Below are 12,308 nucleotides of genomic sequence, written 5' to 3'. Positions count from 1 at the left end.
GGTTTAAGACCTCTTCTATGAAATTTATCCTAAGCACTTGAAGAATTTCTCAAAATATTCTTCGTTTAGTTTTCAGGCTTTCAGTACATGCTCTCATTTTCTACCTGTCACAATGACTGCTTGTCTTCTCTTGCTGCTCCTTCCTAGTCATCTATCTAATTTATTCATCATAATGTATAATGGAAACTGTTAAAGTTGCAATGGTTCATAGACTAAAACAAACAAAACAGAAAAATGTTGAAAACTTGTGTTAATTGATAAACTCATCTGGTTGAAAAAATTAACATGTTCTCATTATAAATTATTTAAAGAAAAGAGTACCAATAATATGAATAAGAAAATGTTACTACTCATACAACATAGATGTTCTAAAACAAGTTGTAGTTGATTATTTCTTAGGAACTATCTCCCAAACTAAAAAAGTGGAACTGAATGAGATGCTATCTCTAATCTCTAAAACATTCTTCCATGAAATATGTATATGGTTGTTCACATTGTTAACAAAATTTTGCATATAGAGTAAGCATCTTTTTTTAAAAATAATATCTTTATTTAAATGCCATGATTACAAACATGTTTGTAGTTAGTTGGGTTTCGGTCATAAAAAAAAATACCCCTTCCACTAGTATAATCTTCCCATCACTAATGTCCCCATTTGCCTAATGTCCAAACCTCTGTATTAGAGACAGGCATTCTATTTCTCTCACTAACTACCATTGTCATAATAGTTGTTAGAGAAATTATTTCTCTAACTGCACTTCACTACACTTTGTGATCATCTTCATATCATGGGCTGGTCTTTTCAAACTTTATTTCTATTGTCTTTGTGTAATATTACTATACTATCTTTTCTTTCTTTTTTTTAAATCTTTATTTTGATCATATTGGCTTACATATCTTTCACAGTAGTATTTTAGGTACATATTAACATTGAATCAGGGGAATACCCATCACCAAATTTGTCCTTCCCCTATCCCCATTCCCTTCCTGCAACCCATATCCCCCACCATCACCACCCGGGCTGCTAGAGTAGGTGGTCCCCTCTTTGTCTAGCTAGAGTAAGCATATTAATGATTTACTTATTTTTTTTATCTTTCTTGTAGAAGAGAATAAGAGTATGATTTTAGTAGCTTTAAAGAGAGGAGGAACAATTTAAGTAGCCAGTGATTAGTAAAGATTTTCCTACCCATTTCCAATATCTTATATAGATTACAAGTACAAAAAAATCAATAGAGAAAGGAATTAACAATATGTTGTGATGAAATTAAATATAGTATTTTAGGTGGGATTACTATAGATTTTTGGGTTAAAACAGAAAAACTCACTACCAAAATTTGGCCTGTCACTGTTTGATTTTAGATATAAGATGTCTGAATGCATTTAATTTAATGTTTCCCTGAAAGAAGTCAATAAAAGTATATAAACTTTAATCTTGATATATTCTTTTTTAAATATAATTTTTATTTTGATCATAGTGGCTTACATATTGTTGACAATAATATTTTAGGTAAATATTTACATAAAATCAGGGGGGGTTCCCATCACCAAATTGTCCTCCCTACACCTCCATTTTTGTCCTACTTCCCATATCCTTTTCCCTCACCCCCAGGGCTGCTAGAATATGTGGTCCCCTATGTACCTATCCTACTACATAATAGTCTTGCGTCTGTTTGGTCTTGGTGCCTCCCTTATTTCCCCCTCTAATTGGGAGGCAGGTCTAGCTAGTTCAAGTTGCGTGGTTTTGTTTAAAGAGAAAAGTAATAAACTGGGGTAAAAGTTTAATACTCCGAAAATGGGCGGAATCCTTCTAGAGGCTTTCATCATCGATTTGAGAGATGAAGGAGAGAAAGAAGATGAAACACTCCACCAGTATAAAAAGAAGTGTCAAATATCCAGTGAGGACTCCAACAATAACGATAAGCACCACAAAAAAAAAAAAACCCAAACAAAAAAGAAAAACAAAACAAAACAAAACAAAACAAAAACCCATGGTCTTGAGATAAGAAACATGACATAGCACATAAAGAAAGAAAAGGAAAGCAGAGAAAAAAAAATAGGTATAACTGGGGACAACAAGTTCAATAACCACACCCAAACAGAGAAATCGACCAAAAATAGATAGGTAAATAAAAATAATGATGAGAATAAATAAAGATAAAAAATAATATATAAAAAATAAACAATGTTTTGTGCTGTCTTCCAAACACCACAAAAACACCACCGGGAGAGTAAATGATCCTGAACAGAGTCTATAGTTAATCCCATGACAATATACTCTAAGGACTGAGAAACCCCATATCTCTTAGGCCAAGTGAATTCCTTTTCGAATGATCCCAATATTTACTGTGCCAGGGCAGGAGGGAAAAAACAAAAAAGCAAACAGCATAATCTTGATATATTCTTATTAACATTAGTCATTTTAAAATTTTAGACTAAAGAAATAGCAAATAATTGAGAAATACTGGAATGAAAGTTATATTGCATAATTTTTCTATGTAAGAAAATAAATATAAAAATAGAATACTTCAATAATAAACTATAAGCAACTGCATATAGGCACAGAGTATAGAATAATATTTATTTAGCAAGAATGATTGACTGTCGGCTCATTACTGGCAATTCTCAATGAGATGTCTTTGCTATTTTGAGGAGTTCTCATTTTAAAAAAACCCAACATATTGTATGTATAATTTTTGTGACTTTGGCAATGTAAAACCACTCTGAGAGTCACCTTTAATAATCAGATTAAGAGTCACTCTTCCGGTCTCTTTGGTCCCAGCCACAGAAGCAAGATGAGGAAGGGGACGTCATCATTCGGGAAGTATTGCAACAAGACGCACATGCTGTGCCACCGCTGCGGCTCCAAGGCCTACCACCTGCAGAAGTCCACCTGCGGCAAGTGTGGTTACCCTGCCAAGCACAAGAGAAAGTATAACTGGAGCGCCAAGGCCAAGAGGAAGAATACCACCAAGACCGGTTGCATGAGGCACCTGAAAATTGTGTATGGCAGATTCAGACATGGATTCCGTGAGGAAAAAATGCCTAAACCTAAGAGAGCAGCTGTTGCGGCATCCAGTTCATCTTAAGGAATTCAACAATTAGTCTTGTGAATAAATGTCCTGTTGTTTTTGTTTTTTTTTAACAAACAAACAAAAAAGATTCACTCTTCTGTTCTTTATTTTTTATCCATAACATATAGTCATGGTCATTTTGTTTTTGAAAAGGGATTTGGATCATTATTATTATCTTTTACTATTGAGAGTCAATGAATTCACTGAAAGTTTTACTTGCAAAATGGTTACTTGCTTAGGTACACCTGGAAAATATATAAAAGGGAAGGACCAAAATAATAGAGTTCTTTCTATTTTTTCTGTTCAAACAAATGTGGGGAAGGATATTTGGGACACTTAGGCCACTAAAAGCAAGCTCTCTATTTAAAATCTGATTCAGAATACTTACTGACACTTTTTCAAAATCGCGGACTAGATTCCTTCTAGAAATAGAGGCTGAACAGATGCAGGGGCCAAAAGGAAGAATTTTTGTCAATAACGTAAATTGATAATTTTGGTGATACCATCTTCAGATTTTCTTATGAATAAAAAGTTGTATAGAAATTTTGATTTTTCTGTAATAATGTTAATTGATATTTTTTCTTAACCTAATTGTAATATTGTTAAAATGAGAAGTTCCATTACATACATTCATTAATCTTTAATGATTAACAAAGGACTAGAAAAATAGGAATTTTAAAAAATGTTTTGCAACAATTGGATGTAACTATCTAGCACATTTAAATTCAATTAATTAATATTTAAATAATTTATCAGGTCTTAATTAAGAAAATCTATTTTCTGAAGTATATTAATGTGTATTTATGAAAAATAATTTTATGAACTCAGTCTCTGCAGTCTCATTTTATAGTGGGTGGAAATTGATGTGCAGTTTTAGTAATGAAGATATAATTTTTATATTTTTACTATGGAGATTTTAAAGGTATAAATATAATGTATACTCAACATAGTAATAAAGTAGATTATCTATTAATGGAAATAAATGGAAAGAAAGCATTACATTACATTACATTACAAGCAACATTAATGAACCTGTAGTTTTGAATATAAATCAGTGTCTTTAAAAGTCAGAAGAATGAATACTGTATAAATTATATATTTATATTATATATAGAATGCATATGGCTTGAACATTAGAATACTTTGTTCAATTTTGGATTTAATTTACTTATCATTACAGTTTAGGCATTTTAGATAAGGAACAAATTAAATAGAAAATAAAATCAATAAATAGTGATAAGTTTAAACAATTGGTGAGGAAAATACAGTGAGTTGAAAATATGCAGCTTATTCTTTTGACTATCAGTTTATTAGGTAATGGGTTTTTAAAACTGAAAAATGTCTAAATTTAAATTAAATTAAATTAAAAAATTAAAACTAACACTTAAATGAAAACATTAAAACTTAAATTTAAAAACCTAAAAAATTCAAACCTAAAATTCAAACTGAATGCTAAAATTCAGTTTTACTGGTTTAGAACACAGTGTTCTTTGTTTTTTTGTTTTTTGTTTTGCAGGGAAGTGGGTGTCGAACCACACTAAGTGGTGTTCAGGGCTTATTGCTGGTTGTGTGTTCAGGGTTCATTGCTGATAATGTCAGAGGGCCATATACAGGGCCAGAAATTCAACAAGGGTTAATCTCATACTATCTCTCAGACCCTTAGAGCATCATGCTTTAAGTAGGTTGCTCTTTATTTTGTAGCTATACTCAGGAGTGCTAAGACTAAGGGGGTTCCAGGGCTACTCCAAGTTAATTTTTATTTTGTTTTTAGTACCCCCAGGTGCTTAGGGTGCTTAGGGTTTACTTCTGACTCTTTACTCAATGATCACTTTTTGCTCAGCTCAGGGTGTCCATTTGGGGTGTCAAGGATCCAACTCTGATCAACTGAGTGCAAGGCAAATGCCCTACCTTGTGTATTATTGCTCTGGTCCAACTCCTTGAGGGTCTTGCCCTAGAGGTGCTGTTTTGATGATTTGATTTGGTATTTTGATTAATGTAGGCAGCTGGACCAAAAAGTTATTCTCAGAAGCTACAAGTTGTTACATTTAGAGTTGATTGGGGGACTATAAAATTCTGGGGATCAAACTTAGTATTTAATGATATATATTCTACCACTTCAGCTATGTCCTCAGTCTAGAACAGTAATTTAAAATCTTAAAGTGGATTGAGAATTTTCATTATAACAATCATAATGTATTACTACTGTTATAAGAGATGCTAGAGTAACTTTTTTGCATGTATATAAAAGTGTGGTGCTTAAAATAGCTAAACCATAATTCTAAATGCTCATTGACAGATGACAATTTGACCAAATAATGAAGTATGGTATATATAGTCAATAAAATACTGCTTGGCTATTAGAAGAGTTAAATTTGTGTGTTTTGTGTGTTTGTTTAGAAAGTAAATCAACAAGAGCCACAGAGATGAAATAGTGGATAAAGTGTGTATGAACTTGCATGCAGGCTGCCTGATTTTAGTTCTCTGTACTACATTTGATTCCTCTAGCAGAAGTTGTCAATCACTGAGCGAAGAGTCAGGAATGAACTCTGAGTAGCACCAAGTGGACAGTCTCCCAGACAACCCCCCAAAAAAATCAACAACATGAAAGTGAGGCAATTATACTAAATGACATAAGTCAGAAAATGAAAGACAATTGAAAATGAAAATTGAAAAATGAAAGACAATTTCACTCACATGTAGAATATAAAAAGCCAAAAGACATAAACTAGAAAACCCCACAATAAAAACTTTAATATTCACAGATCTTATGAAGGGAGTAAAAGGAAAGAAAGAAAAAGGAATCAATAGAGGTATTCATTCTAATAGTGTGACACTGCTAGAGCTTGGTATGATGAGACATGGTACGAATGATAACCGTGTGCAGCTATACTGCTGGAATTCTATTGTATTGTAAAACAATAAAAAATGGTGTATCTGTGAAATTTCATGCAAAAAATTGTGGTACTTGACAGTAAGTCAACATTTAATTCTAGAGCAGGAGAAATAAGAGAAGGGTTTAAGTCACTTGCCATGAATGTGGCCAATCTTGGTAGGAAATCTATTGCATATGTTCCCAGTACATTGCTTGTAGTTATCTACAGTATTCTTACAGAAGCTTAAATTCTACTTAGCAAACGAAAAAAAAATTGTAGTTTGAGTCACATGCTTATAATAATTTTGGCTATTAGGGTTTTGATGTATGGTTACCCTATTCTACACCACAAAAGGGGACAGTTCTGTATTTTTAAATCTACATTCCTATCAGCTTAATTTTTCTGCTGTAGGTTTTAATTGTAGGAGTCAAAGTAAAATTGCAAACACAGAAGCTAAACTTGTTAAATAGTCTTGACATTAATAGACTATTATTCTTCATTGAGGTTAAAGCATAACTAACAAATTCAGAGTAAATTGTACTAATTAGAACAAGAAGAAAAGGATCAGTATCAATATAAGAAAAATAGTGAAACCAAACATAAACCTGGAGCTTTAGAATGTCAAACAAAATCACAATAGCTTTTGCAAAGAGGCAAAAAGGCTTTTTACGAAAAGTCCTCAGTGCATTAAGGTAGGAATAATTTTCAGATAGACCTCTGTGTCTTTGTGTCAGAGAATATTTATTAGGTAGAAAAGGAGCTTGAAACTTTCATCTTGTCTGTATTTTAAAAACATTATAGATTTTTGAATAAGCATAACAGGCCTTGAGATCATCAGGGTTCCTCAATGTTGATGTGTTTTCTTCTGTGCATTATGCCTTTCAATATTTCTTAACTCTGCTGACTGCCCTAGAGGCAAAAGACAAACAGGAACAAAGTAGGTGTGTGAGTTCTGTTTGTTGTTCTTTGCAAATTTAGCTTTATTTACTGCCTTTGCGAAGTACTTTCTGAAAGAGATGTGCTGAGTGAGATATCACCTTTTCTATAATGAAATTTATCAGTGTTGCTTATCACTCCCCTGTAGAAGATAGCCCTCTTGCTTTTGGGCTGTGGTTTCAATAATTGTATGACAAAAGGTCAATTTCAGAATCAAAGTAAACAGATGTAAAATAAAACTTTACTAAAATCACACTCTGCTCAATGCTTTGAGGTTTGGATGGTACTCAGGGGACTAGGTGGTATCAGGAATTAAACTCAAGCTTTTGTATTCACCAGCCAATTAAGTTATCTTTTTTTGGTCCCTATTGGTCCAACACTCCTCCAACCTGTCAATCAGTACTGGTTTTGTATTTTTAAAGATTAAGCTTTATTATTAGATATTTTCTATGCTCTGAAGTCATCTCAAACAACAAGATTAGTTTATATATTATAGCTAATTAAAAAACTAGTTTTCATTTATGAGTTATTGTAGCAATTAGAAGAAAATTTATTATTATTACTACTTTGTTCTTTTTATCTTTCCTTAGCAGTATATTAGAGGAATACATTATTTTTAATTTATTTTTTAAACTTTTTTTGGGGGGATGGCTATACCCAGCAGTTTTCCAGGATTACTCCTTGTTCTGTACTCAGAAATCACTCCTGGTAGATTCAGGAGACCATATGGGATGACTGGCATCTAACCCAGGTCAGTTTTGAGTCAGTCTTATGCAAGACAAATGCCCTACAGCTGTGCTACCCCCTGGCCCAAAATAATACATTATTATTTTTCTTTCTTTTTTTTTGATGAATTTCTATTTTGATAATCAGTTATACATAAAGTATTTTATTGGTTGTATTAAATTTTCTATATCCACATAGATTCATCTAATATTATTAAGAATTTAGTTCTTGTGTGTAGTTATTTAATTGAACTGGAAAACAATTGTAGTATGTACTGTTTTATGCCATTTCTAATTTTACCAGTAATTACTCTCTGATAAAAATTATACTTTAATTTAAGAAATATGTACATCTTCTTTTGAACATTTAAATTTCTATTAGGATTGATTTTTCTTAGAGTAATTCCTAAATTGAAAGCATATATTGCTTTGGACAATAAGCTATTACCTTGCTCAGAACCTAACTTCACCTCTATTAGAAAATCCTTTTTATTTTGCCACAGAGAACTTGTCCATATTAAATGTTATTTTCTTTGCTTTAATTCTGGGAATTAACTCCCAGAACCTCACATATATAAGGCATGAGCTTCAACTACTGAGTCACATCCTTGGATTTCCATATTACTGTATTTTCCGACGTATAAGATGACTTTTGAAACAAAAAAAAAGTCAACTGAAAATCGGGGTCGTCTTATACGCTGAGTATATCCCGAAAAATGTTTCAATATGCCGCTAAACAAAAATTGTCTGAATATTGCCACAAAACGAATTTTCCAACTCGATCCTGCACCAATCATTGCAAGGCTGCTCGGACTGCCTCTCTAACTCAGCCAACCCAAGCAGGCTTTTTATGCAATGCAAATTAGACAATGTTCTGGACCTGAATCTACACTGTCAAAAGCCTGCTCAGATTGGCCAGAGTCAGAGAGGAAGTCTATTACAGTATAACCTTTGAACCTTTGCTTGTTGTGATTGGCTCACTGTGGTACATACAGTTGCAGCACAGGAACATTCTGTCTGATACAGCGAATATAGGCTTAAACCTATGTTTTACCTGCAAAATTAGGGGGTCGTCTTATACACCCAGTCATCTTATACGCCAGAAAATATGGTAAGTGTTTTTTGGATAATGTATATTTTCAATGCTTTTGGTTCTATCCTATGCTAAAGAACTTACTGCAAAAGATATTCAATATTTTGTGCTATGAATCTTTAATGAGTATATGTATTATATTGATCACAATAGCCATTTGTTATGGTACTGGTTATAAATTAAGACAAATAAAAATTGTCATAAAATAAGATAATTGTTCCTGGCACACATAAATTCAAGTTTTCTCATTACCCAGCAGCATGTTGAGGGCTCCTGCTTGCTAGAAATAGGTATTCAGATACTGGGCAGTGAAGAGCTATCCTCCAGCTCATCAACCTTCAGCAATGCATGCTATATTTTCCAATACATTTTTCAGTGTTAGACTCTTAAAATCGACCCTTTGGGTCTCTTGACCATATATAGGTATTTGTGCCCATAGAAGTAATACCCACTTACATATCATTTGCACCACAAGATCACTGCACAGTTGGCATAGCCCCTAGAGATCAGTATGAAGAAAACCCCTACCCCTTATCCATCTACCCTTCTGTAGATAATCCCTCAACACACAAGTGAACTCTGCAGGTTGTGGGTGAAGTTTCCACTGATTGCAGTGCCCATTTTCTGGGTTCAAAAGGAAAGTCCCACATTATGACTTGTCATTTTTGGGCCACTCCCCTACCTAGCCTGTTCTTTAGTTGGGAAATGCAGAAGCTGAGAACTTGTGAAATACTACACTTTTAAAAATTGTCTTTCCTCTGCCTTTTTAATTAATAATTTTAAAAATATTTTAATAAAACTTTGTTATATTCTGTTTTAGCATTAAAATTATATCTCTTTTCCATATTATACCTTTTATGAAGCTCAGATTGCCTTTGTAAATAAGGGAATGCTTTACAACTTTTGAGAAGGGCTTTAACTTCATTCCTTGATATTCATTATTCAAACATTATTCAAAGCCATGATGGTTTGTTAATAAAGATGTATGTATTATTAGTGATAGTTATTCTTGATTTATGAATACTAATTATATTGCTCTTAGTTGAACAAATGACTTCAAGTTTAATTTAAATATCCTGATAACTTACATTTTTGTGAATTACATTTAAAGCATATTGTGGTTTTCCCAAGTGAATTTCCAGTATGCATGTTGTGTTATAGCATTAACATTTTAGAGTAATAATATTTATATTATTTATATCATGTTAGTGTTTTTATTTAGGAAAGTAAGCTATGTGCATATTTCATTTATTCCTCAGCCCGCTGTTCATCCCAGCTACTCAGTACTGCTGTGGCACAATTATATTGGGGGCCCTAAGAATATTCCCAGAGTGTTCAGAGACCATGAGGCCACAGAGTGATATTGCTCTAGTACTGTCTTATCCATTTCTATAGATAGTTTATTTTTAATCTTTTAGTTTTACTGGATTTTTGTTAATGAATTCAGAGAATGTAGCTCATTTAATATACTAGGATCTGACACAGTTATAGTTTTTCTCATTCTTAACATTCCTTTTTAGAGGTTGCTAAAATAATATTTCTTTGTTAAAAAAGTAAGTATTACAAAGACCTTTACTGTAGGGTTACAGAGTAGAAGGACAAGACCACACAATTAAAATAAAGTTCAATACTTTAATCCATCTGCCAACAATATCCCCAGCCTGGCCAGCCAGGGCCATTCCCTGAAGGAGATGAGCCCCACCCAAGGTCATGATGAAGATTATATAGGGAAGGGATATAGGGAGGTTCCAGCTTTCTGATGATCCTTAAAATGATTGGCTCTTGTCTAGGGGTACCTTCCTACTGCTCCCATGTCCTTCCCTGACAGACTGCCTGGTATGGTCAGGTAGATTGAGGAGGCAGGGTCTGTGGAAATAGGCTTGTAAAGCCCCAGCATGTGGCTTACACCAAGTGGTCCTTACAAAATGATGTCTCTCTTTGCTCAGAACCTAAAAAGAAGCCTGCCAGCCTGCCATGTGGTTTTTATAAAATGGAATCCCTCCTTGTTCAGAATTTAGGTCCCAACATTTCCTCCTCTTCTTATGGACCTGAGTCAAATCTTTGACTCTCCTTGAGGTTCCTCATCCTTGTTCCTATTTGTGGGCACAGATTGGGACCTTAGCACAAGCATCTTAATTAGGGAGGTTTTCCAGGGTGATATTGAACCACTGTTTATACCAGGTGGCAGAATCTTTCAGTTGCCTTCCTCACTCCTGCAAACTAGACTTCACATGCTTACAGTGTCTGCTGGCTGACTTCTGACTTGTTAGGATAGATACATTATACCCCCAGAGCATAAGTCTAGTCCCCACCTGATCTGGAAAACAACTTCAGCTAACTTCCTGATCAGCATCCACTTGATGGGAGAGTTTATCTTGTTCTCACCCACTCTCTCCTGCCAGGCATGACACCTGGGGTGGGAGAATGACTGATGATGTAAAAATAATCTGGGTGTGCAAAAACCAGTGGCAAACATACAGGGGATCAGTTCTTAGATACACATAAAGCCATGCCCCAGTTAGCCTTGATGGGGATTATTTCCCCATGCAACTATATTGACCTCTGCAGAATCATTGCAATAGTCTAGGTAAGGGGAGGGGATGGTTAGGGGCACATGCCCAAACCTTGTATTTCCTGCAGGGTCCTCCCCTCAGTCCAGGAGCAGCCAGCCTATTGTCTGGACCACTGCCCTCATCAGTATAGTCCTGAATGCCTCTTCCCCTCTAACCATTGGTCCAAGAAGAGGTATAGGGTTATGGGGCATACAATGACACCTTAAGACAGTTAAACTCCCTCCTTATTTGCTTTAACCAATGCTCCCCACTAGAGTTAGTCTGTGTACATTCTCTTAAAGGTCCTATTGCTATTTGGGATAAATAGCTCAGGTTGACAACACTCTCAAAACTCTGCCTGAGACGTCCAGCTTTAGTCTCAGATCCAGCTCCCTCTGTGCTGCCAGATGGCTATGTTGATACATGTTTATATTCAGCAGAGAAATCCCTTTCCCTAGAGCCTGAACCCATGGATTGGTTTGTATCCACTTTACAGCTCAGTAGGAACAGATTTTGTAAAGTATACCCAGAGACCCCACAAATCACACCAAGTCAAAGTTTAGGGGAGGAATTTCCATGATGACAATCTGACCCAGTCTGACCCACAACGCCCCCATCCACAGTCTGGGTAAGAGGGTGTCATTCTTACTAGTTGCCGTGAATTCATTACAGTCACTGCTTCGGAACACCAGGACTATCTGCCTTCTGTTCTGATCCTATGAGCGGAGTCCCCACTATTTAAGAAGCTCTGTCCTAAATGAGCAGTTAACTGGTTCATTTCTGCAGTCTCAACACCTGAAAAGGAGCAGATCAATTATACAGGGAAATATTACTTAACCCAATTAGGCCCTGGAGCAGCAAATGGTACAGCTGTCCTTATTATCTGTAATGATAACCACAAGTTAAACAACAGAAATCAAAGCATCATAACATTATCAATAAACACAGCTCTGAGTTACTTCAGCCAGACTAATGCTTGCATTTACAGTTTATTATCTGGTCTAGTACAACTACTAAGAACATAAGTTACCCCCCAAAAATGGGCTTTAAGTTAGGTC

General features: G+C 34.7%; 1 protein-coding gene across 1 annotated transcript; it reads left to right on the top strand.

Annotated features, from left to right (window-relative positions):
* The first annotated feature begins 2,792 nt into the window (after positions 1 to 2,792).
* On the top strand, positions 2,793 to 3,086 carry LOC126009797 (60S ribosomal protein L37-like). The gene has a single exon (XM_049774250.1). The coding sequence runs from the start codon at positions 2,793 to 2,795 to the stop codon at positions 3,084 to 3,086; it is 294 nt and encodes a 97-aa protein (XP_049630207.1).
* The last annotated feature ends 9,222 nt before the right edge of the window (positions 3,087 to 12,308 follow it).

The sequence above is a fragment of the Suncus etruscus genome, chromosome 1 (genome assembly GCF_024139225.1).
Source record: "Suncus etruscus isolate mSunEtr1 chromosome 1, mSunEtr1.pri.cur, whole genome shotgun sequence".
NCBI lineage: Eukaryota > Metazoa > Chordata > Mammalia > Eulipotyphla > Soricidae > Suncus > Suncus etruscus.
This window is presented reverse-complemented; position numbering and strand designations above follow the sequence as displayed.

Excerpts from the sequence above, each read along its gene's own strand:
- LOC126009797 (XM_049774250.1), top strand. The coding sequence starts at position 2,793 with ATGAGGAAGGGGACGTCATCATTCGGGAAGTATTGCAACAAGACGCAC.